Source organism: Anser brachyrhynchus (genome assembly GCF_964034855.1).
Source record: "Anser brachyrhynchus genome assembly, chromosome: 1".
Classification (NCBI taxonomy): Eukaryota; Metazoa; Chordata; class Aves; order Anseriformes; family Anatidae; genus Anser; species Anser brachyrhynchus.
Genome location: NC_137694.1, coordinates 99783654 through 99810357, shown reverse-complemented (window position 1 = coordinate 99810357; position 26704 = coordinate 99783654). Strand labels below are relative to the sequence as shown.

The window sequence follows — 26704 nt, the reverse complement described above, 5'->3', positions numbered from 1 at the left end:
AAAGGGTTTATCTTAAACAAACAAACAACAAAAAACGTGTATCCTGCTAGTTCTGGGAAGAAAAGGGAAGCGAAAGCTTTTGCTGACTGCCCATAATTTCATCTGTTTTTCAGCACGTTGCTTCTTCCCTTTCTCTAAATTGGTTTAACTAGTGCAAATCTTCCCTGGTAGTGAGGTTTCTAGGTAAACTGTTCATACTGGTGAAAGGAAGGCCCCTCCATTTCCTTTTTCCCCTAGCTATTCACTTATTGAAGTCTTAGAGAAGACCAGTTCCTAATTAACAGCAGTTCCATCCCCACAGTGTGCAATAGCAAGGCAATCGTGTGAGCAAAGCAGACACAGTGACCACACACACAAACAATCCTGTTGCTTCACATAGATATATGTATGGGTATAGATATACGGTATATACACACTGATTTTTTTTATATATATATAAAATAACACCTTGTTTATAAAGCGACATTTAATTGCCACCAGTTCCCTTCCCACCCCACAAAAACAACAGTATACAAAATATAAAATATTTTAAATATTTATAAACGCCGCAAGAAAAAAATAGAACTGTACGAAAATATTTTTTTCTGAGGTTCCCTCCCTGCCCAGTGGCACGGGAAGGGGTACACGTTTGGCAGGCCTAGTGTGCCTTCAGTCCATAGTTGTTAAGTGGATAGGAATATGCCCTGCCTAATACTATCCGGTCCCGGAGGAGCTTAAATAAGACATAATAATTGCAGAAAAGGATGAGGGCCATGGAGAGGGTATGGTTCCACTTCTCTGAGCGCAGCAGTGAGTAGAGCTGGTAGCAGACCACGCTGCCTTCGATGAGAATCAGCAGGTTGAGCAGCCGTAATGGACGGTGAAAAAGGAACTGCAGGGAAAGAGGTAAAAAGCACAAATTTCTGTAATTTTTTGCAACGTTAGTGGGGAGGGGTGCGTGCATAATAGTGTCTGGTGCCACTGAGCTAGACGGAAGGTTTGTACTCCAACCACCACTAGATGCTACTTACGGAAAGCAGCATAAGACATGAGGCATGTAGAAGTGTTGTTTTCCTTGAGAAGGGGAGGACTGGTGAAATAACCAGCCAACATGCTTTCCCGTTTCCCTAGATGATGTTCTGTTAACTACAACCTCTTAAGAATATGCTAATGCCTGATGAGAGTGCTGTATCACCACGATGAGAAAAGCACTGATGAGGCAGCCATTACCTCCCTTCTGATACTGCAATGGGAAAACTCTTCTGCTGAGAACAGGCACTCTGTTTAGCAGCAACAGACTGCTGCCCGGCCTCAAACTCTGTTCTGCTGCAGCTAGGTTTAAGCCTCCCCTCCCTCCCACCACCACGACACGCCAAGAGAAGAGATACTTGCATAAAAGCGGGCATGGGACACGTCTGAAGGCACTGCTACATTGTAAGGCCCAACTGCTTTATACAGGCATCGGCTACGTCGCACCAGTACTCCTTGTGGCCATATTGTGTTTTCTGACCAGCTGCAGGGAAAGAATGCCAGAGTGTTAGCATCGGAGGGACAGCAAGGAGGAGGACACACTCAACTCACTGAACAGAGAGAGGTTCACAGGAAGGGCTAGCATCTTGAAAAATACCAAAGCTTCTGCTACGGGGATGTCTCTCAGCTTCCATCGGAACAACACAGAGGTGAGGGTATCAGAAGCTCACCAGGACTCAGACTGAGCAGTAAATAAATGGCTCCCCATGCAAGAACCTGGCCTACCACTTTGGAGGGGGCCACCCCTGCCTCTGTGCAAGCTACTGCTCCAGTGGCCCAGAGGAATTGCTACAGAATTTGTTTCTGGGAATGAACCAGCACTTGACCAGAGGAGCATGGACAGCTTTCTAGAGCAGACATTTGTTTCTTGGGAACAGAAAGACCAGCAGAGGTGTGTCTGCGATCCATGGCACTATGGGGAGTGGAAAAGCTTGCTAAACAGATAAGGAGATAACAGCAGTGTTGTATCTACTGGAACGTCTTAGCCCCTTGCTGGGCATGCCGACCCCTTCCCATCCCCACACTTACATATGCTGTGGAGCGTTGCTGTAGGAACCATGTTCTAGTTTCTGCCACTTGCCGAGGTGGGCAGCTGATCTGTGGAGCAGGTCGCAATACTTGGGAGGCAGCAGCTGAGTGGTGAGCATGACAAAGGCATTGATCCACACCATGATGAGGTGCTCACAAGACCATCGCATGTCGTAGTACTGGGTGCTCTGCAAAGAGACCGGACAAGTACTTGGCACCCCTGTCGCTAAGCAGAGGAGGGAATGACAAGGGACATACTGCGTGTGCATCCAGCAGACCCACACCACACATTACAGGCATGCGCTTTTGGACCAGTGATTTCAGAGGGTTACAGCTTAGGAAATGCTCAAGGCTCCCTTCTCCTTGACCTGAAGGAGAAAGGGCAGGGGTATGATGCTGCAGCTTGGTGCCTCTCCTCCTCCAGCAGCAGGTAACAGGAGGGTTTGCTTTCCACAGAGCTGCCTCAGGAGCACCAGGACTGCTACGTGGACTGTGGAGCCCTACCCGTTTCATTACACCAACTAGAGCTCGTTTGCATTAGAAGACGACAAAAAATACAACCCCCACATCGACAAGGGGTTCTTGGATTTAGGTTCCCAGACATCCTAGTTGGCTGTTTTCTAACAGGCTAAACACCAAAGCCTCTGATCCAAGCACTCGAAACCCAGGACGTTGGATCTGAGACAAGTAACAACATGTGCCCTCTTCTAGGAAGAACACAGCTATTCATCTGCCTAGGACAGGGGGTGGGAGAAGGGGAGTTAGTAAGTGGGGTGATGGGACTAGAGGTGCATCACATTTATGGCAATACCTATCCGCCAACCAGGAGCAGTACTAGTGCACTCCGGATGCAGCCATGCTCCGCTATCCGGGCTGCCAAAGGGGAGACAGAGAAAAGGGGAATTAACCAGGAATCTGGCCTGGCAGCAATTCACACAACATTCAGAAGGAGGCGGCGGGCAGGGGCACAGAGAGAACTAGACAAGAGCTACCTTGACAAAACACAGTGGCAGGAAGGCCACATAGTAGGCACTGAAGAGAGAGTTGAAGAGAACTTCCTTGATCCTGCGGTTGAAGTCTGCTTTTAGGCACTCCACTTCATTGCGGATGAGATCTGGGGAAAGGGGGCAGCTGTGGGTAGGGATAGATGTAGGATTATTGAACTGTTCTCTCAAGGATTCCCACAGAAGCGAGAGGAAATCTTTGGGTTTGACCAGGCTGCTGACAGCTGAAGCCCCATCATCCACCATCTGATCCTGTACCAAGTAACCACAGTCCGCAGGTAGGGGCTGTGTTCTGCTGTCCTGGTGGAAGCAGCACAGAGGAACGTAGACACCAAACCTGCAGGGAGAAAAGGATGAAAGACGGGATGAAATGACAGCCAACCCAACATGAAGCAGTGTCCACCTTCTCTACAAATGTTGGCCCTTATGAGAGGGACACCACATAGGAACCCTCACTCCAGAAGACAGTGGCCAACTCTTCTTCCCCTAAGAGGCTCGATGCTGCAGCCTTGAAATCTACGGAGATGTTTCTTTAAATCCTATCTGTGGAACTTGTCATCCCAGTGGAAATAGCAAATAGCACACTGCAGGCAATTTGGTTCATAGGGTCGGCACCACCTCCCCTAGCCATTCCCACTTCCCCTTTATTCGTAAGATGAGGTGGCTTTTTTTTTTTTTGTCTGCCTGTGTCTTGGGGACAGATTATAGCCAACAGCTCGGGTTCCCACAGCAGCTCATGCCACCCCTAAGCAGCTATGCTCCCCCCTGCCCTACAGGTACGAGGTATTGTTACTCACGGGTAGCCCAAGAAGAGAAGATTGAGAACAGAATGGCTGCGGAAGAGGTTGACCAGAGTCCAGCAGAGCACCCATCCACAGAGGGTGAGCAGCACCAAGCGCACCATGTAGTGAATCACTGACGTCGCGCCCACCTGAGAGGCCTGCACATAGAGAAGAAACGTTCAGAAGTCACATTGCACGAGTGCTAGGATGTGAGCACACGGGGTGCCTGTGGAGGAGGAGCAGGAAGAAAGTGCCACGAGGCACTGGAAGAGGGATGACTGCCTTCTTCCTCCAAGAAGAAGAAGACCAACTCTCTCTTACAAAGGTGAAACGGCTTGATGTCATGTTTGGGAGAATCCACAAGATCCAAAAAAAGCACAAGTTCTAGGGCATAATTAAAATAGGGCCCTTTAAAAATCAGAACTGTAAAGTAAAAGATATTTTTACTCAGGTTCTTTAATGCTCTGATGATATTCCAAGATAGCCTGCAACACACTTCCTCCTGCTATTTCCTTTACAAAGATCAGATCTCGGCATTCATTTTCCTAAAGAACTGGTTATCACAGTTCTCAGCTGAGGGAAGAGAAGATGGTGCACTTTGGCAATCCCCAAACCAGGATTTCCACCGTTCTCCTCTACTGCATGTACAGGCTACAGTCTAGTGAGGAGGCACTACCTTCTAAAGGACAGCAAAGAAGCTTGGTCCAGTCTTCAAAGGGGAGAAGGCAAACTGAACTATGGAAAGATTCTTAGTGATTATAGCCAACAGATGGGATGTGCAAGAACCTGCATGGAAGGTTTCAAAGCAGAAGTTTCAGTCTGTGGAAGGTTTTATGGAGGATGGTAACAAAAATGAAAATGGCAGGAATCAGAGATGGAAGAACTGGGAATCCATCTTCTCTATTCACCTGTTCAACAGCACTTAACTGTTAGGAGTTTTTGTTCTTAAAACTTATTGCTTAATCTGGAGTAGTATTAACTGTTTCAGTGGAGAGAGCTTCCATTTTCCACCAAAGAACTTTTCCCAAACACATACTTGGTGTGGTTCTGCTCCCACAAAGATAGAGAGCGTCTCAAAATCTAAGCTCACACAACCACAGCATCAGTTACTGAGTGACCAGGACAAGGAAAAGCAGTTCTACCAGCTATTCCTATTTCACTTTAGTATACGCAGATATCCTCCTTCTGACATTTCCCTTCTAATCTCCTGTTCTCTCTTCTCATCTTGGCTATCCTCCCTATTTGCCTTTCTACTACCTGACTTGCAATTCTCTCAGCTGCTTCTCTGGCATGAGACAGTAAGCTACAGTATCGTGCCTGCAGGGATAGAGATGCAAGTGGGATCATTTCATCTTCTAGCTGCAAAGACAGCAGAGCTACCCACTACTGCAGGACATGAATGGGCCAAAAAAAGACCCCAGTCCCCAAAAATCTTAGTATTTCACACCCAGATTTGTTCTGGAGGAAGAAACGCTCCAGCTACCCAACTCTCAGAACTTTCTAGGACTGTAGATGGTGATGCTCTGCAATCAGTCCTATGGGCAGGAGAGGGAACACTGAAAGGTTACCTCAGAGATGAGGGCCCACACCAGCCTCCGCGCCAGCATCACTGTGATGAACGCCGCCAGGTGGTAGTCAATGAGGTGGAAATTCTGAAGGAGGAAAGAGAAAAGGTCTTCACCAGGGGAACGGACTCCAAAACCACCCAGCTGGGGTGAGACTGGAAAGCTGGCTGCTGAGAGCATTAGGATCGCACATGGGCATTTCCCCAAATCTCTCTATCAGGGGTGAGAGACAAGGGAGAAAACTGAGTAACACAGAAACGTCTCCACAATTAAGGTCTTCCCCACATGTTGTAGGTCACTTCCCACGGAGGAATTTCTACTAAAAAAAAAAGTAACTGGGGAAAAAAAAAAGCCACCCTTCAAGGCAGGTATTCCTGGGGTCAAAGAGCACTCTAGGACCAGGATCCTACTGTGGAGAACAGTCTCCAGGTTCTTGAGGGAAAAGGCACCAACCACCACAACAAGGCAGCCAAACCTGAGTCTGGAGTCCTGCATGCCAGCTCACTTTAGCCTTTGGTCTCAGAAACGGGCTGTAGTGACCATCAGTGCTCCCTAATGATCAAGTTGATGGGGGAAATGCTGTCTTCATAGGCCATAGATCTGTACTGGAAGTTAATGCTGGTTCTGGCTGCATGAAGTTAGATACAGCTCCTGGAACCCTTAAATTTTTTTCAGTGAAGCTGTGTGTTCTGGCTAGAACGGTCAGCAGAGTGAATACTGCTGTCTGGAACCTGAAGGACATTTTGGATATATGAGAACGCTCAACTTCTAGGAACAAACATAAGTCAATGGTATGTTTTCAGGTAGGGAGTCTAAAACAGAAAGCTTTTTCTTCAAAGAAAGCTGTGTCCAGCATTGGGTAGCTGCATTTGAAGCTAATAGCTGGATAACTAGAACACTAGCACCACCTGTTGGTATAGTTACCTAAGGAACTGCCTCATGCTTCAAGGACATCATACAGGTTTCAGAAGCTATCTTCACGTAGACAAGGTTTGCTGACTCAGGTACAGGTCACTGCCAGGTTGCACAGCTTATTGGGCCAGGAAGACTGCAGCTAAGGAGTCTGGACGGCCTACAGAAGGTGAGGATTTGACCCCCTCCCCAACTCCTCTGCTGCTGACCTGTTGGGAGATACTAATGCAAACTTCCATCATCATTTCTCTTAAGCCCTGTTGTTTCCTCTGGGGGGAGGCACCCACAGAAGCAAGTAGGCTTCTGTAGGTTCAACTCCATTTCAAAACCTAGCAGCTAGCTTGGCCATGCAAGTGTCTGCAAGAAATTTCCACCGAAGAAGCCCTGCTGACACCTCTCTCTCTTTCTCTCATCTTCTACCTATTTTTTCCCCTATAAAATGAGGGATGACATGGGCCTGGTTGATCGGGGCATATGCAAAGTTCCCTTCAGCCCCTTCTATCAAAGGCTTGGTGACTCTTGAACTGAAGAAGCATGAGAAGAAGCTGTGTAATGACAAAGCACAAGTGATGGCATTTTCTGGGGAACTCACCAGTGAGGTGCAGGAAGCAGGGTGATTGTACGGGTACCACCAGACAGTCTTGTAGATGTTGATGTACTGAATGAAGAGGGCTACCAGCAGGTAGATGAAGAACAGGAATTCAAAGAGCAGGCTCCCGTCTAAAGGTAGTTCAGGGATCCGGCAGTGACGTACAGGCTCTGGAGTAATCAGCGCTGTGATCGGAGGTGCGGAGAGGCTGATGGCACTACCATTCCTAAAGCAGACAGACACCACTCATTCAGTAAACATTCTACATTGTCTGTACTGTTTTCCAGGACAGGGAGTGCTTAGGGTTGTGATTTTGGGACTGGGCATTGCTGGAGTACAGACGGTATCAGTCTTGCATTCATACTACTGGCGCAAGACTGGTGGTGAGCTTTGTCTTCCTCTTAACACAAACAAAACCCTTATCCAGTGTTTTCCACATACAACTGATAGATTGGTCTACCAGAGGTGCTGTGACGTGCCCAGCTGTATTTCAGGCGAGTTGCAGAGGGAAGACCAGAGGAAGAAAACTTCAAGCAAAACCATGAAGGACTCTGTGCCTGACTGAGCACTGAACGTTGGCTCCTTCCACTCACCACTGAGACGCTGCAGTAGCACCCAGTTCACCCCAGGACAGAAGCACACGGCCTCTTTCTCCAGTACTGCAAAGTGCCCGTCACCTTTCTGGGCACAGCTCCTCTCAGAGAGAGGTAACTAAAAACAGAATGGAGGAGTTCAGCCACTTCCTCGAGGCTGACCTCTCAAGTGCCTTCACACTTCTATCCTATCCTTCAAAGGAGGCTAGGACAATTAAAAGCTCTTGCAGACTACACTGGTGGAGAAAATTCAAATGTAAACTATGCTGTCTGACTGAAACTGAGATAAGCAACACTCCCCTAGGACCTTGCAGCACTGACACCATGGTCTCAACAGTCACCTCTTCCTCAAATATCGAAGACTGCCATCCATCCACCTACTGATGCCTGAGAATTCCTAAATGCCAAAGCTAAATGGCTTCGATCTCTACTCTGTAAGGATCACCCTGTCTCATGTAGATCAGGGCCTCAACACGTAGCAAGTGGTTTCTCTAGCCTGCTGACTTCTGTAGGGGAGGAAGTAACACTGGGCCTTTTAGCCCTATGCTATAAATGTCTCCGTGTGTTCCTTTTTCAAGCCCCAACTTCCCCAGAACATGGAGATTAGTTTTGTCAACCGTTTCATGTGGATCCAACAGTGCTAAAACAGAATACAGACATCCTCTTGCCCTTTCTTTCTATCATGCAGAGGAGGACTCACAGCTGAGCTCTGACATGTCGCAGTAATTTCCTGTGGTATTGCAGACAACCGAGTAATAGAGACAAAGACTCGTAATCTGCTAGGATTCTCTGCTCTGCAAACTGCTGCAGGGAAAGACAAAACGAGTACTGTGAGACCGCAGCCCCACTTCCACGAGCTTCCCCATGGGGCAGATTTTAACCACTGAGCAGAGTTCAGAGTGGATAGTTCTAGCTTTTAACATCCTAGCCACAGGTGTCTCGACAATCCTACCTTTGTCCTCACCTGTTTCTCAAACCAGTACCGTTTCCACAGCTCCCACCAACCAGAGTCTGGAGAGAAGGCAAAGCTGAACGGCTTAGCTGCTGCCGGCTGGGTCCCCTCCTTCCACCGGGCATGACCAGGAACCAGTCCGCTTCCAGTGCCTCCAGCAGGCTGTGCCCTGTGACCCAGACAATCCTGATGCCTTCCCAGGTCTGCAAAGGAAGCAGAAACATCACTTAAGCTGCAAACTACTGGTGACATGGTTCACACCCCAGCCAAATGAGTTCACAAAAAAGGAAGCCACGCACACAGGCAGGACCTTGTCGTAAAGCTGGGACACCCATCACCACTCCAAAACACTGTATCATTTCAACAGCACCAGATCAGTGCCTGCCTGCATGCGCAGAACAGGCTCCATCGACACCATGTCTTTAAACAGTGTCTGCTTAAATCAACCACCAATGACCTGTAGCAGTTCCCGTTGGCTGGGAAGCTCCACCGAGCACCTCCAGGGCAGGAGATGGCACGGCAGCAAGCCAAGTATGGGAAGAACCCTCTCTCTGCTCTGCTCTAAGTAGCTGCTGGAGCTTTGCAGGTCTTTCTGACCATCCAACATATCACTTGATAGGGTGTGATGCTAGTAGGCAATTTGGACCCCCCTCTGCTGGAGCGCAAAACAGCCAGCCTTAATAGGTCTCCACGAAGCAAAGCACTTAACTGCATGGTTCAGTTCCCTTTTGTGCTAAGAAAGCCTGACTGACGTGATAGTAGGAGGGCCATTTAAAAGCAGTTCTAGCTAACAGTAGTGCAGCAAAACTCACATGTATGTGTGCACTTAGAACGCATGGATAGGCGACCACATATCCCAGCCTTGTTTTTTTTTAATTAGAAAGTAAGCTTGTAAATATTTATTTTAAATGACACATTTAAATCCATCAGTTCTTTAAAATGAACTGTATGAGACAGACTGGGAAACTCAGAATATCAGTAGGATGGATTGTCTGGCAAAGACTTTACCAATTCCCATAGAATTTGCATTTATTTCACTGATCTCACACATGGCACTACAAGGATTTCAGCAGTCACTTAAGTTTCTGATGGCTAGCAGACTTGTATAAGGGAGTGACAGGTTAAATTTGAGCACAAATCCTGGAAGCCATTCCTAGTGAGCATGCTGGACACACAGAATCAAGACAGAGAGGGCACCTCATGACAAGGACGTCAGTGTGTCTGCATTTCTGAAGACTATTCAGGTGGCCTTTTGGCCAAACATCACAGCCATACGCAACCCAGGATCCACTCCCACCTTCTTGGAAACTCTGGATCCGGCTTTGAAATTTACAGGTGGGACCTAACATCTGCTTAAAATTCAGTTATCACCTCCTTTAAAATCTTGAGAAATCATGGCTGGCAGAAATGCCAGGAAGTTTGCTGAATGAGTCATATCACAGTCACCATGAACACCATGTGCAGCAGAACTATTCCAAAAGGAAAAAAAAACCAAGAAAACAATCAAACAAACAAATCCCACCTCCCCCAAAGAATTTTCTTTTGTTTTCAAGTTTCCCAAGCTTCATCTCTACTCCAACAGCCAATTCTCAAAGTTTCAACAAAAAACAGATAAGGTGTTACTAAATATGAATGCTTTGCGTGTACCCACATGAAGGTCACTTGCAAAAAAAAAAAAAAAGAAAAAAAAAGTAGAACAGATTTTGGAGAAAAAAATGGCATTGTGAAATTGCATGAAAGGAGAGAGTAAACACTGGACAGTTTGGGTTTGAAGGAAGATAATGTATTTTGGCAGGCTTTGAAACTCTCATTGTAATTCCAAAGAAGACACAACAGAGAACTGAGTACTACTTTACCTTTCTAGTCAATAATTTAAAGCTTACAGAGAACCTTTTCAAGGATGTTCTAGAGTTTTAATTTCAGGCATTAAATATAAACAGAAGAAAATTCTCTTGCATGCACAAGATGAGCAGGGGCAGCAACAGACAGTGCAGAACTCATTTAGGGCATCCAGATACTTTATGTAAGTAGCTAAGGAGAAAAAAAATAAATAAATAAAAGGAGCAACTTTCAAAGCCATGTGAAGCCAAATTAAACTATTACAGGAACTGTGGAAGCTAAAACAATTGATCTAATCCAACCTACAGGATATTTATGATAACGGATGCAATAGCCCTAAGTTGGTGTTCAAACCAGAGGTATTAGAGTTAGCAGAAGGTATTTTATGCCACGTTCAACAATTCACGTAAATAATTCAACAGCTCTCATTCATACTATCCCCATTAGTATGCTTCACATGCTTACCAACGTAAACACTTGGACACCGAGGAATCATACTCCCACCCGCTGGCTTTGCAAACCAGTAAAATAGTAGTTTCTACCAGCAAAAATGAATGCCTGTAGGAAAGAGCCCTCCTTAATGTCAATGCACCGTATCTTAAATGCACTTGAATAACTTCTTTCACATGGATCCATTAACATATAGACTGGGCTAATGTATGAGCACAGTTACTCAAGCCACACTTTAAATAGCTTGACTTTCCTAGAGTCTGATCAATTTAGCAGGGTGTCTGTTAGAGCGAAATCTGCCCAGTAAACCTTTTTTTTGTTTTTGTTTTGTAAAACTAGGCACACAAAACCAAAGCTCCCTAGACCAAGTTAAACAAAGTGTTAAGATTACAGATCAGTTTGCCTCCAAGCCTGCGTTTTTGGCTTTGAACCAATCCACAGCCCTCCTTTTCAAGGAGGGAAGACACAGGGAAAAGAAGTTTTTATAGTTTTCAATTATTAAATTAAAGCATGATTCTACTGTGAAATTTATGCATAATAAAGCGTCCATGCCCTTCTACTCCAATAGATAAGATTCCCGTGTGCATCCAAATCATTACAAGTTCTCATAAAGACCCACACAGCGAGACAGCAGTCCTACCAGACTCCTTTCTCTGCTTGTAGGGTCCCCACCCCGTAGCTACCCATCAGCACTCACTTTATATACAGTTTCAGGCGCAGAAAGCGAGTGACGGTAGATAAAAGCTTTTCCTGTCAAGACTCTTTAGTCCATCGATTTGATTCCGCAGTGTTCTTCCCAGTTCACCTTAATTTCCCTTCAAATGATGTCATGTATTTGTAGTGCCTTCATCCTCAACATCCCCAGAACAGGAACTGCCCTGCTCCCGAGATCTCCCCTCTAGGGCAGATGCGGGCATCACAAAAATGCACATGAAAGATTTGGGGCAAAATCTGGCACAGGCCAGCGGGCCTGTCCACATACGTGGAAAGAAAATGGGTATGGACAGCTTTGAGTCCTAGACGTACTGCTTCTTTCAAGCCATACCAACGAAGAGCAAGGCAGACGAGTTATCCAGCAGTTGGGAGGTGAAAGAGCACGCAGCCCTCCCTGCTCCCCAGGGACCATCACTCGGTCATATTCCTAAATCAGCAGCTGTCTAAACAGTACTTACAAGGGACAAACCAGAAGAGAGCCAGTGACTCATCAGAATGAAAAATCTGCCTCGCTCCCCATCTCTTTGCTGGAAACACTGCAACACATAGCCAGTTATTTTGATGGTGTTAATGCTTTTTAATTGGAGAAAACTCCCAGCCTCCAATCCTCTTGGGAAGCTTGCTGTACTAAGGCCTGAGAACTGTCAGAGCTTCAAAAAAAACACTCAAGAAGCTTTCCTTGGCTCCAGAAGTCCTACAACCAGATGCTCTCAAGAGCAGAAAGGGAAACGTGGCCACCCTTGCTCAAAGCGATGCAGCCTGAGAAGACCACAGGTCTCTCGTTGCAACTCTCCACCTTGATCCAAGCGGCCTGCGCCCTGCCTAAGAAGCATGTTACACCGTGGGGTGAAGCACCCCATCATCCCTGCGGCTATGGACGAGGAAGGCTTTCAGCATCACTGCTGGAGCTCCCTCACTGTGGCAAACGGCGCCGCACATCTCCAGGGTGCTCCTGAATATGGGTGCCTGACAATGCTGCCAGCCCTACGGCACGCCTGCTGCCGCCACTGGGAGCGCCGACTTCTGCGTTGTTCCTCTTCAGAGGCGCCTGTCCTGAAAATGAAACCAAAGGACGGCCTGAACGAGCCGTGAGGCTTGCTTCTAGCCTGCAAAGGCACAGGACCATTTAGGCTCCTGGCTCAACGGAGCCTGTGTGAAAGCCTTTGTCCCTGCACCGCTGCAGAGCAGCATGGCCAGTACTGTAAACTTTGGAGGCTACCAGTGTCCATAAGCCACCCACAGGTGACAACAACTCTCTGTGTCCCGGACAGTGGCTTATTTATAAAAGCTTGTTCGCAAGGCTGCAATGACAGTTGCTAGCCCCTGGTGAAACCATTTCTGAAAGGATGGGAGGAGGAAACCAGGACAGGATTCTCTAACCACTAGGACTGAATACATACCGTAACAATCACGACTTTTAGTTAGCAGACAAATAGCTCTTTCTCCTCGTTTCCCCCTGCCTCTCCAGTCAGTCTCCAAAGCTGAAACAACACACATAAAAAAGGTCTCTTGGGTTACAGAGATCCCCTCTTCAAGTAGCTGGGCCTGGTTAACCTAATCCCAAACTTGCATTTGTCCAACAATCCTAATGCCTTCGTGAATTATTCGTGAATTCACATTACATTCAAGTTTTCTTTGGAATTGCCACGAGTCCTAGTTATTATGGATCATTTTTACATCCTCTTAGTGTGACAATTTTATTTCATTTTAGTTTTTAAATAAAAACATCTTGACAGATGGAAAACTTAGACACAGAGCTGGCAACCTATTCACCCAACACACTGCAATCGATTAGCCAATAAATAAATAAAAATCAAGAACTGAGCCTAGGAACGGTGATGCCCAAGCCCACGCTTCAATCACGAGGCCACCTTGTCAGCGGCGTCACATCTGCCACACCGAAGTCGAGATGCTGCAAAACTTCTGTGGAAGCACTAACCAGGTTCAGGCATGAAAAAGCATTTGGTCGTCGTGACGATTTCAGGAGGAAATAACCGATAAGTTATCAGATGGAAAGCCAAATATTTGGCTTGTGCAGAGGCCCCCCAGCGCTACGCAAACAGAACCTTTCAACCGGGGCTGGCTGGGGAGGCACACACCTGCCAGCTGGCCCGGAGCAGGGAGGCCAAACCGGTTAGGAGCAAGGTCTCCCAAGTCAGCACATTTTCCATGCCCTCACGCTGCAGCCAGCTCACAGGAGCAGCAGATTAAGAAGGAGACTCGGGATGGACAGATACAGAAAGCCCCTAAAGCAGAGGCAAGGGTCAGGCTCCGGAAGCAGCGAGCCGGCCGGCCGAGAGCAGGGCTGTGAATCAGCGCCGTCAGGTGATGCACGAGCAAGGCTCATTTTTGCTCAGTGACTAAGAACCAAGAACCGCCCTTGTAATAACAAAACCGACCAGTGCGACCAAGTTAGCGTGGGCTTTTTTGATACAGCAGAGCTCTGGCTGGAAAGGATGAAGAGGATCCATCCATCAGTCCTCCACACACATGCCAGAAACGACGGGTAGAAGCAGCAAGAAAAAGGAATGATTTCACAACCTGCGTACATACTGTAGTACTAGCTTCAGGCATCCTCAGCGACGCAGGCTACAGCTAGACAGAAAGACAAGGTGAAGGTAGCACTTGCCGCTTGTAGCTGTCACAGTACTTCAAATACCCACTGACAAAAACAAGAGCAGAAAAGAAAAAAGTTTTCCAGCAAAAGCCTACCCAGGTTAGTGTGTGTGCAGTAAGCTCAGTTTAGATCACTTTGTGGACCTATTCTTCAAGAACGGAACGTGGATTTAAGTCCTTAGTAGTCTAGACCAAGAGAATTATCCATGAGACTGAAAAGGCAATTTTTAAAAACAGACAGGGATTTCCAACCCAAACCCTACATTCCTTAGAAATCCCCTCAAATACCTTACTTCAGGGGGCGCGAGGAAGAGATTTCCAGAGGCATGCAGGAGACGAGTCCTATTCAGAATACAGATGAACTCAAGTCCTTGCAAATTGGATGAAAGAAGATGCACACACTAAGCGCTCTCAATGAACCGCTGGCTACAAGAGTGCAAGAACAAAGCTGCGATTCATGCAGTAATAAAATAATACCTCATAACCATGTAATTACCCTGTGCAATTAAGTGCTACAGGATGTCAAAGCAAACAGCTTACTAAGACTTTAATGAAAGACTACAATCATTTTATGAATGAAGACAAGTGAAATAATATTCAAAACAAACAACAACAACAAAATAAAAAAAAAAACACCACGGTCCTCAGGGCTGATCAGCTACAAGTGGCAAATAATACACTTCTCAGCAAGACAACTGTATCGCACAGTTAGCGAGATATTTTCTTTGGCCTCCACTGATGTATACAGCAATAATCACAGCCCAATACTGGATTTTGGAATAAAGAAAGCATTTGCTTCTTATATGAAAGCAAGGCAGAATTTCAAAGTCGATATTTTCCAGCACCAGCTGGAAATGCAGTCCTGACTAGTTGGATCATGGTCTATTTCGGTCTTACAGTTCCCATGCTTCTCAATTGTATGGGGAAAAGGACAGCAATTCCCATCTCATACAGAGCTGGCAGGAATTACTAAGCTAGACATATGGTTCTCAAAGGCAACTTGCATTGTCATCTGAAAGCTCCAGAGAGTTTAAGCTTCAGATCCAAAACAGGGTTTGGGCATGTAACACCACAAGTTTAAGCTCCAGTTCCACATGCCTATCACAGACAGAAACAAAAATTCACTTTAGAAACCAATTCCCTATATTTTTTCTCCATAACAAACCAACTACTGGGAGGTCAACAGACTTACCAGGTATTTTGGCACTCCTAGTGCGTCACTGATGGGGAGGCAGAGTAATACATGGCCAGCTTTGAGACCAACTAACACTGCAGTACAAGGGATGTTGCTATTCAAAGCCTGGGAATTACCAAACGGCAAGGATGAGGTTTTGGAGACACCACAGGCAACGCCACGAAGGCTGTCTGTTAATACAATCCATCAACACACACACTTCGGCACATCTTGCACCGAAGTCCTTCACCAAGCACCGCCCACCGGCACAGCATTACCAAGACGCTGCCCTCTGTTATGCAATGCCACACACAGCAACTGGAAAAAGGAGGGCAATTTTGGCTTTGGGCATGGAGATTTTCTTTTCTAGCTTATCTGGACAAACACACAGCAAAACAGACAACTCTGGGGGAGGAGGGTGGCTGGACGAACCAACTTTTGCCTTAAGAACCCACTTTTTAATGTTCAGCCAAACAAGCCATCAAAAAATCTACATTTTCTTCCAAATCCTCAATGCATACACATGGTCTAATGGCACAAGCACAGGATTTCAAGCCAGGAACTCTGCTTTTTAATCTCTCCTCTTCAACTGACTTGCAGGGAAGTTGTTTTTACTGATTCAGGCCTCATTTCCTTATCCCAAAAGGGATAAACACTTGGGCAAGTATTCCTCCTCCCAGGGGGTCTCTGTATGTAGTAGTGAATATATTTTTATAGTATTATTTTAGAACTTTAGACAAGCTTTTTTTTAAACAAACAGAAGCAGCTTTCCTGCTGGTTTTGCTTCTCTGCCAACCCCTATGTTTAATTTAATGGAGATCAGCCACGATGACGAACCATGGGGAGTCACTAGGATTTTTCTATTTTGTCCTCACACAGCTAAAAATAAGGCAGGCATCTGCCATCTGTAGCAATGAGTTTGAAGATATGGAGTAGAACACAAGAAAGAAACACTTTGCAAATGCATTTCACGTTTTTTTCCTAACAGCATCTAATGTAACTTTTACTGGTACTATGTACACATAGGCATGCCTCCCTATACCCCATCAAAATTCAGCTAGCAGATACCACGGAGGGCCTGGCTCCTCTCTGCATTCAAATCAGCTGGGCATTTCTTGAGCCTTACCCCAAGCCATCGGACTGGAATTCTTACTGGAAAGTATCAGCGCAATAACGACTTAATACGTCCCTGACACTGCGGAGAAGTGGAATTCTACATAAACCATAATTTGCACAAATCGAAATTCTGCAAATAAAACATACGACACATGGGAACATACACCAAATCCCCTCTGTTTCCATCTGAAATAACAAGTACAGGGAATATTTTATCCATTTCAGATGGCCTGGTCATGCAATTTCCCCACAGAACAGTAAGGATATTCAGATATTCAATTCAATTTCCATTACTGTGGTAGGCAGCACTCAGAACATCATATGACCATTTGCAGAGCAACTAATCTAGCAAATCAGGAAAATAAAATAGGATACATTAATCCCTGATATAATTAATTACACCAAGACCAATATAGCAGTCTGAATTTGCATGTGTGCTCCCTTCTAAGCATTTCTGGGCTACAGAAGTCTATCGATAATTTTGCCTTTAACCAAACATTTCAAGCCAGTCAGCACACACGGATGCTGCTGCACCATGTTAGCCAGTACAGCTTTTCTGACCAGGTTGCATAATATTCACTTCCCACCAGAAGTCTTGTTTTCCGCTTACAACATGTTCAGTCCAAAAAGTCAAAAAAAAATTGTTGGAAGTGACCCTCATATGAACACACCCCAAGAAGAATGGCAGGAAAACTTTCAGGCAAGTTTTTGACAGCTCATGAATGATTTGGCCAAGTCACACAGCAACTAGAGGTTTACCTCTAATTTTAAAACAGCACCTGCTAGAAATTCTACTGCTTATCTAATTGCGACATGGCTAGAAAAAATGGAATAAAGTTTCCATCACCACAAGAGACCCAGTGTGGTTAGGTAACAACGAAGAGGAGAGTGCTAACTTAATGACACCACCCCTTACCATGAAAAGCCAAACTCTGCAGCCAGGAATACTCCAGTGCAGTGGAATACTGCGACAGCAAAGAAAAGGGATCACTGAAAGAAAAGGAAGGCTCACTGTCATAATTTCATATCTTACTTACAGTTTCTTTTGCATAAAATAGCACCACAGTGTTGTTGCTAAACTGTATCAGGTCTCCAACTGAATGACAGTGCCAGGAGAACAAAAATTGGGCCTCAAAAAAGAAAACGTATTAAATAGCAGAATATTGTGTTGTAGAGCTAAGTATGACAGATCGAGCAATAAGAATTCTAAAGATCCCAAGCATTTCAGTAGGTTCTGCAAACCAGATTCAATCCTCCTCTGTGTTTCTCTGTCCGTAAACACACCAGGACCTAAATTTCATAATGAACAAACAAAAGAATGGTTGGAAGTCAGTAAAATTTCTAAAACTAAGTTTTCTAATAGTAAACAAATTCAAATAACCCTCTAAACAGAGATGAATTGATTTTCACAAGTGCTAAAAACACATTCCTCTTTGCATTGACAAAAACTGAAAACTAAAACTGAACCACATACTTGTAATGTAACTGTCAGGAGAAAAGAAAATAAAGAAAACATACAAACAAAAACTCCTTTCCCAGGATTTAATTATACTGAGGCACACAGAAAGCACTGAGATTGAGGAGTCGTATGGTCTCAGAATCAGTACTATCTTGTTGCCTTGCCCCATATCCATCTTCAGGAGCTCTAACACCTAAATTCCCAGACCTTCTGATAATCAGGTCTCAAATGACTGCGAGCAGGTCTGCCCAGAGACAGCCAGGAATGAGTCCGTACAGGAGGTACACAGACACTCTGTGGTCTTAAAACGTGGAGTACACATTACAGTGGACGCAGCTAACTGGCCAAGTTACATTACCTGCGTACCTCTGTCCCTCCAAAAAATTCAGACCTGGATAGCATTCCTACCCTACGTGCTGGTTCGCACTGCGAAACCAGAGTCAAAGATGGTTGAGAACAGAAACAAAGAGTGGCTGCATCCACGCCTGAAGAAGTCCCTGTCTGAGAAGGTGTAACAAGGAGTTTCAGCACAGCTCACAGAGAGGTTGGTACTGCCTGGTAACCACTTTGGCGTCACTGGGCCCAGGTTTTACCAGCAGAACATCCTCAAGTGTGATACCAAGCGCCCCAGCTGAAGGAGTTTGCGCTCCAGAGAGGCAGCTGGAAGGAGAAACAAGCATCAGAAACAAAGTCATGCCAGAAGCAAAGTGCCAAGAGGTAAGCAAAGGGGCAGACTATGGGTTAGAGGGCTGGTATCCTGCTCTGCCCTCAACATCTGGCAAAACCAGACCCGAGCCATTCCAGTCCCATCCCAGTACCACTGCGTTCCTCTCACAGAAAATCCTTTCTGATCACAGCTAGTTAACAGACTCGAGCTGGTTACAGAGAAGATGCCTTGCCTCTAAAAGCTTTACAACTCACCACTGTGGAGTACAGACATCTTAGTATTTCACTTACAGCCATGACAGATGCCAGTGATGCTGGGTACCTCTTAATCACTTCCAAAAAGCATGCACAAGAATGATCATACACTGCAAACACAGCTACCTGCGTTTCAGCTAAACATTCACGTATTAAAACGAATGGTGAAAGAGCTAACTCATGTAATAAGGCCTAGCTCCCACCCCACATAGCGGAGGATGACTGGTGCACCTTTTCCTTTATAGTGCAAGAAGGACCAGCAACAGAAATAGGCACAGATGGTCACCCTGGGCACGACGGGTCTCCTGCGGCCGGTTACACTTCCTTAGACCTCACAGGGGATCGCCTCGGTGCTTCGCCTCCCACGGGACGCTGCTGTGTCACACACCCCTCACAGGTCTGATCACCTCAGGACAATGCTTTAAAAGCCCAAAGCAAACCCACCGGAGACCCCTGTACGCCTAACCCTCCACCCACCCTCCCACCTCCCCACAACACCCCCAGACCTCGGTTTGGAGCCCAGGCACACCGCTTAGGCCTCGGGAAACATACAAAATGCAAACCCCGGGCAAGTTTTCATTAGATAAAGGCAGAACAAACATAAAACCCCACACACACCCCCCACACACCCACACCCTGGAGGGGCTTCACCTGCCGGGGAAGCCGCGGGGTACTCACACATCCAAGCACGGCTCGGACATCGGCCGGCAGCGGCGGCCCGGCGGCGCTGCCCCCTCACCCACGGCGCCCCGGGCCGCCGAGGGGGGACGAAGAAGAGGAGGAGGAGGACGACGACGAGGAGGAGGAGGCGGCGGCGGGGGGCACCCCGCGGGCTCGCCCCTCCTGCCGCCGTGCGGCCCCACCTCGCGGGGAAAGGAAGGGAAGGAGGGAAGGGAGGGGAGGCGGGCGGCCCGGCTCGGCTCCGCACAGCGCCGCAGCTGCCCGGGAGACGTGGCAGGGAGTGAGGGCTGATGCTCTCATCACACGGCGACAGGCGGCGGCAGGCAGCAGGCACCGCGGCGGCCGGCGGCGGCGGCCGGCCCATGGAGGGCATGGCGCCGCGGAGGCGGGGCGGCAGCGCCGCGCCGCCATCTTAGGGGTGGCCGCAGCCCGGCCCGACGCTGCCCGCAGCCCTCATGGCAGCCCCTCGGTGCCCTCAGGGGGCTGGGAAGGGGAGCACAACTGAGGGAGAAGTCGGGGGTTGGGGTGAGGTGGGTAAGGAAAAGGTAAAACTGGAAGCAGAGCAACACAAGAAGCAAAGCAGCCCCCTCAGCCAGAGCTCTCTCTCTCAAGTGATGCACTGGGAGCCCCCAACCCACCCGTTCCTTCTTTCTGTACCTCAGTTTTCATTGCTGAGCGTGGTATTAATGGGTAGGGAATGCCCCTTGTCCTGGCTGTGTCCCCTCACAACTGCTTGCTCGCAATTGCAGCAGGGCAGAGCAGGAGAAAGTCTTGATGCTGTGTAAGCACTGCTCGGCGACGGCCAAAATATTGGCGTTCCCAACAGCTTCAGTGACAAACCCCAAAAATGGCACTACATGGACTTCATGAAGAAAGCTAACTCCATCCCAGCCAGGCACAATTCACCTTAACAGTTCAATTATCACACAAGTCAAATACAACTGAACAGAGTGAACTGTGCAACTCAAAACAAGTGCTCACCACTGCTGCCACTTCAACCTCATCCCTGGTTTTTCCAAACCTGTGCATCATCTGCACCCTCACCAGACTCACAGAAGAGTCTTCAGGGGAGGGACTCTAGTTGCTTTTTGCCATGCCAAGTACCTTTTTGTTGCTACAGGATCACAGGTAACGATAAAACCAGAAAGCTCGATGTTTTGCATCATGAGATGCCAGAAGAAGGAACGGAAGGAACGGAAGGAACGGAAGGAACGGAAGGAACGGAAGGAAAGGAAGGAAAGGAAGGAAAGGAAGGAAGGAAGAAAAAGTTAGTTCACTGCTTCATTACAGACAGCAAGATTTATTTATCCCATGACTGAACATCGACAGTCTGACTGCTGCCAGTGCCACCCTGGGAGGAGGTGTGCTGCAGGTGCCCAACTGGGGAAGACCTGGACTGCCCGAATACCGCAGAACTCAGGGCACCAACAGACCCAGTGAAGAGCAAAGCGGTGAAACATCGGGCAGTATTTGCAGTAGCCACCAAGTGGCAGCAAACACTCAAAGGTTGGTGGTTCGTTGACAAAACCAACCACTTTCTTCAGCAGCATTCAGAACGGGACTTCTATGCCAGCTTACAGATGTTATCCCACTCTCTACCCAATGATGCTTGTATTTAAAAAAAAAATCATTTGGTATATATATATTTTTTTATCTTTTAACTATCAAAATAAACATCATTCTTTCCTGTTCAGTAATTTGTGGCACACTTTTGAAAGGCAGAGTTGCACTACAGCAGGATTTGGCCCAGAATTCTTGTCTGGTTGTCTACCCTACACAAGAGCCATTGACAAATCTGCGTGGGGATTCACTACCTAAAAGATTTACCCTGAGAACCTGGTAATTCAGGCTAGGTTTGTCTACCATAAATGGCACATGGATGGCCTGAACAACAGTTCGCCGTCCCACCCTACCTCCTTTTCCTCCCTTCTGTTCTATTTTTACAATGGCGGTCTGGAAGGGACTCTGGTTAAGTCTCATTTGCTTGTAAGTGTGCCTGGACTTGTTTCTGATACAAATTTCTCCCTCCTTATTCCCTGCCAACATATCAGCATTCATTTTCCTCCCATCAGCCTCAGCAACATCTCCATATAATTTCCATGTACGTGAACTAGACCACAGGTGCTGCATTCTCCACAGGCTGCATATGCCTGCCTCGCCTCCCTCACACCTCGAGGGTGCTTAGCCATAGGAAGCCACAGAAATGACCACAGAAATATCCCAGTTCTACCAGTAGACTGTGGCCATAGTCTGTGTGTCTGTACCTCTGAAATACACATCTTGTACTAGAAAATCTGCCAAAGAGGAGTTCTGTTCTCGATAGCTGAAAAAGAAATCGAACCTAAAATGTGCAAACTCCCCCAAAATAAGCTGTTCTTAGCCTCAGTCCTCTAAGACCTGAGGCCTCTGATGCAACAGAAAGCTGCTATTTATGTAAAATATGTCCAGAGAGATCTTAGCTGAAGGAGCCACACAGTATGGCATGGTAATGCAAGAAACAGGGGTCTGTGCTAATTTGACAGGGGGGAATTTCTTCTCAGCTACAAATCTGAACATCAGTTTAAGTCTGGATACACTCAGAAGAATCTTAAAGCCACTATCCATTTGACTCAAAGATATAATGGATATATTAAGGTTAACATACACTCCCTCCCCAGTTTACTGTTTATTAATGGTCATGGATATAGAATTCAATTAAACAGTGTGGAGACTGGAGTCCCTCATCTTTCTTTCATGAAAAGTAGGAGCCCAGGAAAATTGCAGAATGAGGATTTATTCCCATCGATCTTTGGTAACTCCTTTTCAGATAACCCTTGCATTTATCTGTCAAGGTCTTTGTGGCTAGTCCATCACTGAATCCATCGGAGAGAACTGTCAACATTTGGGTCCTTGCTCTCCCCGTTTGAAAGGAAACTGTTACCCAGACTTAGCTAAGGCAACTAGCACTGAGGAATAAGGAACAGCTGCAGCCAGGCAGAGTGTGAGAGATGAGATTATCCCTGTTAAATTTTGTGAAATCTCCTTCACCAGTTTTAGCTGATCTTTGTATGGGATTTTATCATGCAAAACACCAGATTACAGCTGTGAAGAGCCCATGAAAGTAGAGGCCCATGCTCCAAAAGACCATTCCTCTCTGATTAGAAAAGAAGCCCCTCTTGCTAGAGGGACTTCTATAAATGCCAGAGGGATTTCTGTAAAATACACAGAATGACCATTCCACCACTTTCCCCAGTGGCCAGTACAACAGCAAACAGTAGTGGTATAAAATTCAGACTTTGTACACTCTCCATCAGTATCCAACAAGATTTAGCCTGTTTTTACCTCTGTTTCTGTTTTTTCCTAACACTCATTTGCCTTCTGATGTTTCAGGTTACTGCCCTTTTCATCGCCTTCTCACTTCTGCCATGCTTTGTCTCTGTTTTCTTGCCGTCTCTTAGAAGACCTACATCCTTTCTATCAGTCACTCTCCCTCCTGTTTCAAATCCCTTTCCATTTTCACTGATCTAACTCCTTCCTTTTTTATTTTACCATACATGTCCCCTACCCTTTAATTCCAGGGCTACTGCCTCACAATCTGTGGGACATAAATGGGTGTGACCCCAAATGGGAGATCACATTTATAAATTTACAATGGGATACAGCCATTATTTAATTCAGTGCGTCAAAGGCTAGCCTCAGCGATGTAACTGCTGTCTTGTGTAGGCATATCCAGACAAGGTTGGATACCACTAACAGTGTAGATGTAGCAACACGAAATTTATCATGAACTAGTTATTTGAATGTCCACCTGTTACTGGGATGACTTACAAAGCCCATTCTAAACTCCTTGCTACTGTCAACACACTGTTATCAGCACCTGACCCACTTTAAAGTTAGCTCCGTTTTGTCTACTTGTACAACTGTGTGACAGTAAAGTCACTGCCAGGACAAATTTTCATTGATGTTATTTTGTGCTGCTAAACGTTTGGAAGAGAGTTAGTGTGCACTAGGATTGGACTCCAAGTTTTAAAACACGTTGTAGCTGATTAAGCGACTGAAAAGTGGAGCACAGAACTCTGAATTTAATACAACATGAACAATGTTACAGAAAGCACTAGTGTCATGGAGTTTGCAAGTCACTGATGTCAAAACGCTTGAGATTAAACTTCTGATACCCACAAAAGCACTAATTGGATTTTGTGAGCTAAACACTGCCTGGGAAGTCACATCTCCCTTCCAACCTTCCTTTGCATGCAAAAGCTGCATATGAAAGAGAGTTTACTGCCGCTGTTCCCCTTTCAAGGCCACAAGGTACAAGGCAAATAGCTTTCCTCCAAAGGACTTATCAGGAAAAAGGCTTGTTTTTAAACTGTGAGGTTCAAGAATAGAGACAAAAAGAACAGCTGTTTTCACACTTTCTGTGAGAAATAGTCTGGTGTTGACATTGTATCTGCATGCAAAAAAAAAACAGTGCTTCTGTACATCTTCTGCAAGTTGTACTATAGAACAATTTTACTCTAGATCATTGGTGCTATGTGAATGGGAAACTAACCTGCATGGCTTTAAAATCTCCTCGTGCTCAGCAAATAGCAACGCGAATGGGAACAGACCGAAATGACCTATATTCTGATTCTGTTTGCTCAGAAATTCCAATACTATTATGCTGCATTAAGATAAACTACATCCAGGATTGCCTCACCAGTAATTTCTTTAGTAGCATTAAGAACCGTCTGTTATGGATTTGTTTTCTGAGGGAAACTGTTTATGCTGTGCTAAGGAAACTGATGAAGTATCAGGTTTTCTGTCTGATATCATTACCTTTTCCCAGAACAGAAGAAAAAGCTCATTCATCACCTCAACGTAATAAAGTTATACAACATGCCATATACTATATGTTCTTCTCCAAACTGTAGATGTAGCATTCCACTGACAAAAAATACTACTAAATTTACAGATAATTATTTATGGGATGGAATTATTTCCACAACTAATGATCTCTGATCTTTTCCAAATATTTCAAAAATATTATTTTACACTTTGAAAACCCTGAGTCACTGGAACATTTGCAAATTCATAGCCTATACTACCTTTGCATGTGGTGTGGCGCCCAGTGATGCTTGCCTAGTATTTTGGGTAGCTTAAATTCAGTTCTTGTCATACTTTATAAGTGGAATTCAAATTACTAGCTGAAGATCTCACCTGGGACAAAATGACTTTTTGAGATAGGGCAAAATGTCAAGTTTTGCTTAAAAGAAGATAAAAGTTAGATCACTGAAGGGGACTCTGACTCAGTTGCCATGAGATTCATGAGAGGATTTTATTTTTCGGAACAAGCATAACATTTAGTCAGAAGAAAGAAACCTGACTAAATAAAGTTTGGCAAATAGTAAATTTGCCAGATAGTGCTTGTGGGGGAAAACATGCAGAAGAACTTTTATAAAGTGTACCCATAGAAGGGCTTGTATCAATTTAACACAATGGTCCATATGCCATAAACTGAATTAATTGCCGTTCTCAGTGTATTTGTTTCCCACATCTCCCACAACGCCCTCACTGCAATAGTCCAACTTTCCTGCACATCCCTCATAACCCTGTAACACAGTATCCCTGTTATCTCCATGTCTACTCAACACTTGTAGATCCTCTGCATTTCCCCGTTCACTTCTAGCATCTTCCCACATAACTGGCCTTCTCTCCCCTTCTCTACCTTGTGAGACCACCACCATACTTGTTTCAGGTCTCACTGTTCCCATAACTATATTGACAACTAGGATGGGTAATAACATGATTTGCTGTGTGTCGGGACTTCGGATACGTGCTGATTAAACGTGCAGTATGCATGTGTACTGACAAGGTGTATAATGTAAATACACTTTTGGCCAGGTCAAACAACCAGTGCTTTCTGTCACACTCTCAGCTGAGAAATGACTTCAGATCTCTTTTGTATCCAGCTCTGATTCCCATGGCACTAACCATAACTTATCATCTTTGACACCATTTTTTTTACTGTAATGAGAAAGTAGTATTTGGATTTGACAACTACATAATATTATAAAACCAGACTAAAATATCAATGGGTGTGACTCAAATAATTAAAGCAGGGTCTCCTCATACATTTTTTACTGAATTCCTCCTCACATCACCTTAAGTCCATGACCCTGGACAATTACTTACTTATCTTTTCATTTTGGATTACCAACATTCTTCACTATTTACAGACTGAAAGAATTTTAAGACTATCCTTTATTCTCCTTTAGATCTAATTTCTGCCAGTTTCAAAACAGGCATATTTTTCTTGCAAAGACATTTGCAACATTTTGCTTTGTTTAATTTCTCGCACTATTGAACAGAAGATTTTCTCCTCTCTGGTTCTTTTAACAGAAGTGATTTCTTACCACAAGAGAAGATGCATTTTGCTTTTTTCCTTGAAGGGCTTTTTTAGTGCTTGACAGCATATTCTTCTCAGGTGTCACCTCAGGTGCTAACTTATAAAGTCTGTGTAGAACGTTCCAACTCCTAGAAAAACAGCAAATATTACATTACAGCAATATGAATTTTGCTTAATCCAAGTGGTGACCTAGTTTTGTTCAACATACCTAGCCTCCAATGTACTCCTGGCAAAAATACCTTTGAGGGTTGTTTTTCCCGAAATATTAACAAAACTTACAAATATTGAATTGAGAAACATTTAAGCCATGCACAAATTCCCATGTGGGCATGCATATTTTAAGGCATTTTGTTCGTTCTGTTACAGTTTGAGACAGAAAGCGCTTTTGGGATTCCACTTAATATCTCTACATTGAGCAAACTGGAGTTGGAAGCATGTATCTTAAGATCTATTTACAGAGATTTTAATGACTCCTGCCACGTCACGTTTAATTTCACTTTAAGTAAACCCTAAACGTGCCACATTTCCAGAGGAGGAGCATCTCCCAACGTTTGAGAACCACCAACAGCGCAGCAATACCCGCAGCCCCCAACCCCCCCCCCCCTTCAGCTTCACAGCGCCCCTCAGTACTAAAAAAAAAAAAACAGCCCTCAAAACCCGTCACAATTCCTGGCTCCCAGCCATAAACACCCAGCGCACCATCTGACCCGCGCTGATTAAGCTGCGCCTCCCGAGATTGCTCCGAGGTGTAATGCAAACAAGCGGATAAGGCCCGGCGGCCCGCTACTCCCACCCGCCGCGGGCCGCCATGAGGGGGTAAGGGCAGCGCGCCTGCGCGGGGGGCGCCCGCCGGGCTGCGGCCGGCCCCGCGGAGCGGAGCCCGGCCTGGCGGGGCCGGCTTCGACCTCACGGTGAGAAGGGGAGAGGCGGCGG

At 45.8% G+C, this 26704-nt stretch overlaps 2 protein-coding genes across 6 annotated transcripts in view; one reads left to right on the top strand and one right to left on the bottom strand.

Moving 5' to 3' along the window:
• Positions 1-366: 366 nt before the first annotated feature.
• On the bottom strand, positions 367-26607 carry TMEM39A (transmembrane protein 39A). 4 transcript variants are annotated; one of them, XM_080575646.1, is made up of 10 exons: positions 26479-26607; positions 25779-25899; positions 8447-8637; positions 6893-7115; positions 5392-5475; positions 3839-3981; positions 3030-3378; positions 2038-2225; positions 1372-1492; positions 367-871 (listed from the first exon to the last, which is right to left on the bottom strand). In XM_080575646.1, exons 2-10 carry the CDS (start codon positions 25836-25838, stop codon positions 638-640), a joined length of 1593 nt encoding a protein of 530 aa, XP_080431772.1. In that variant the 5' UTR covers positions 25839-25899; positions 26479-26607; the 3' UTR covers positions 367-637. The 4 variants fall into 4 exon arrangements, with proteins under 4 accessions (XP_080431772.1, XP_080431771.1, XP_080431774.1 ...); XM_080575645.1 differs by having other exon boundaries at positions 26471-26600; XM_080575648.1 differs by lacking the exons at positions 25779-25899; positions 26479-26607 and adding exons at positions 12838-12918; positions 19402-19724.
• The window catches only part of B4GALT4 (beta-1,4-galactosyltransferase 4), a 28700-nt gene continuing 28444 nt past the window's right edge, over positions 26449-26704 (top strand). Inside the window, exon 1 of one of the 2 annotated variants that reach the window (XM_080575654.1) lies at positions 26449-26587. The gene's annotated coding sequence lies outside the window, so the exon portion shown is untranslated. Of the gene's footprint in view, positions 26683-26704 lie in introns of both variants that reach the window. The other variant, XM_080575651.1, reaches the window with a different exon arrangement.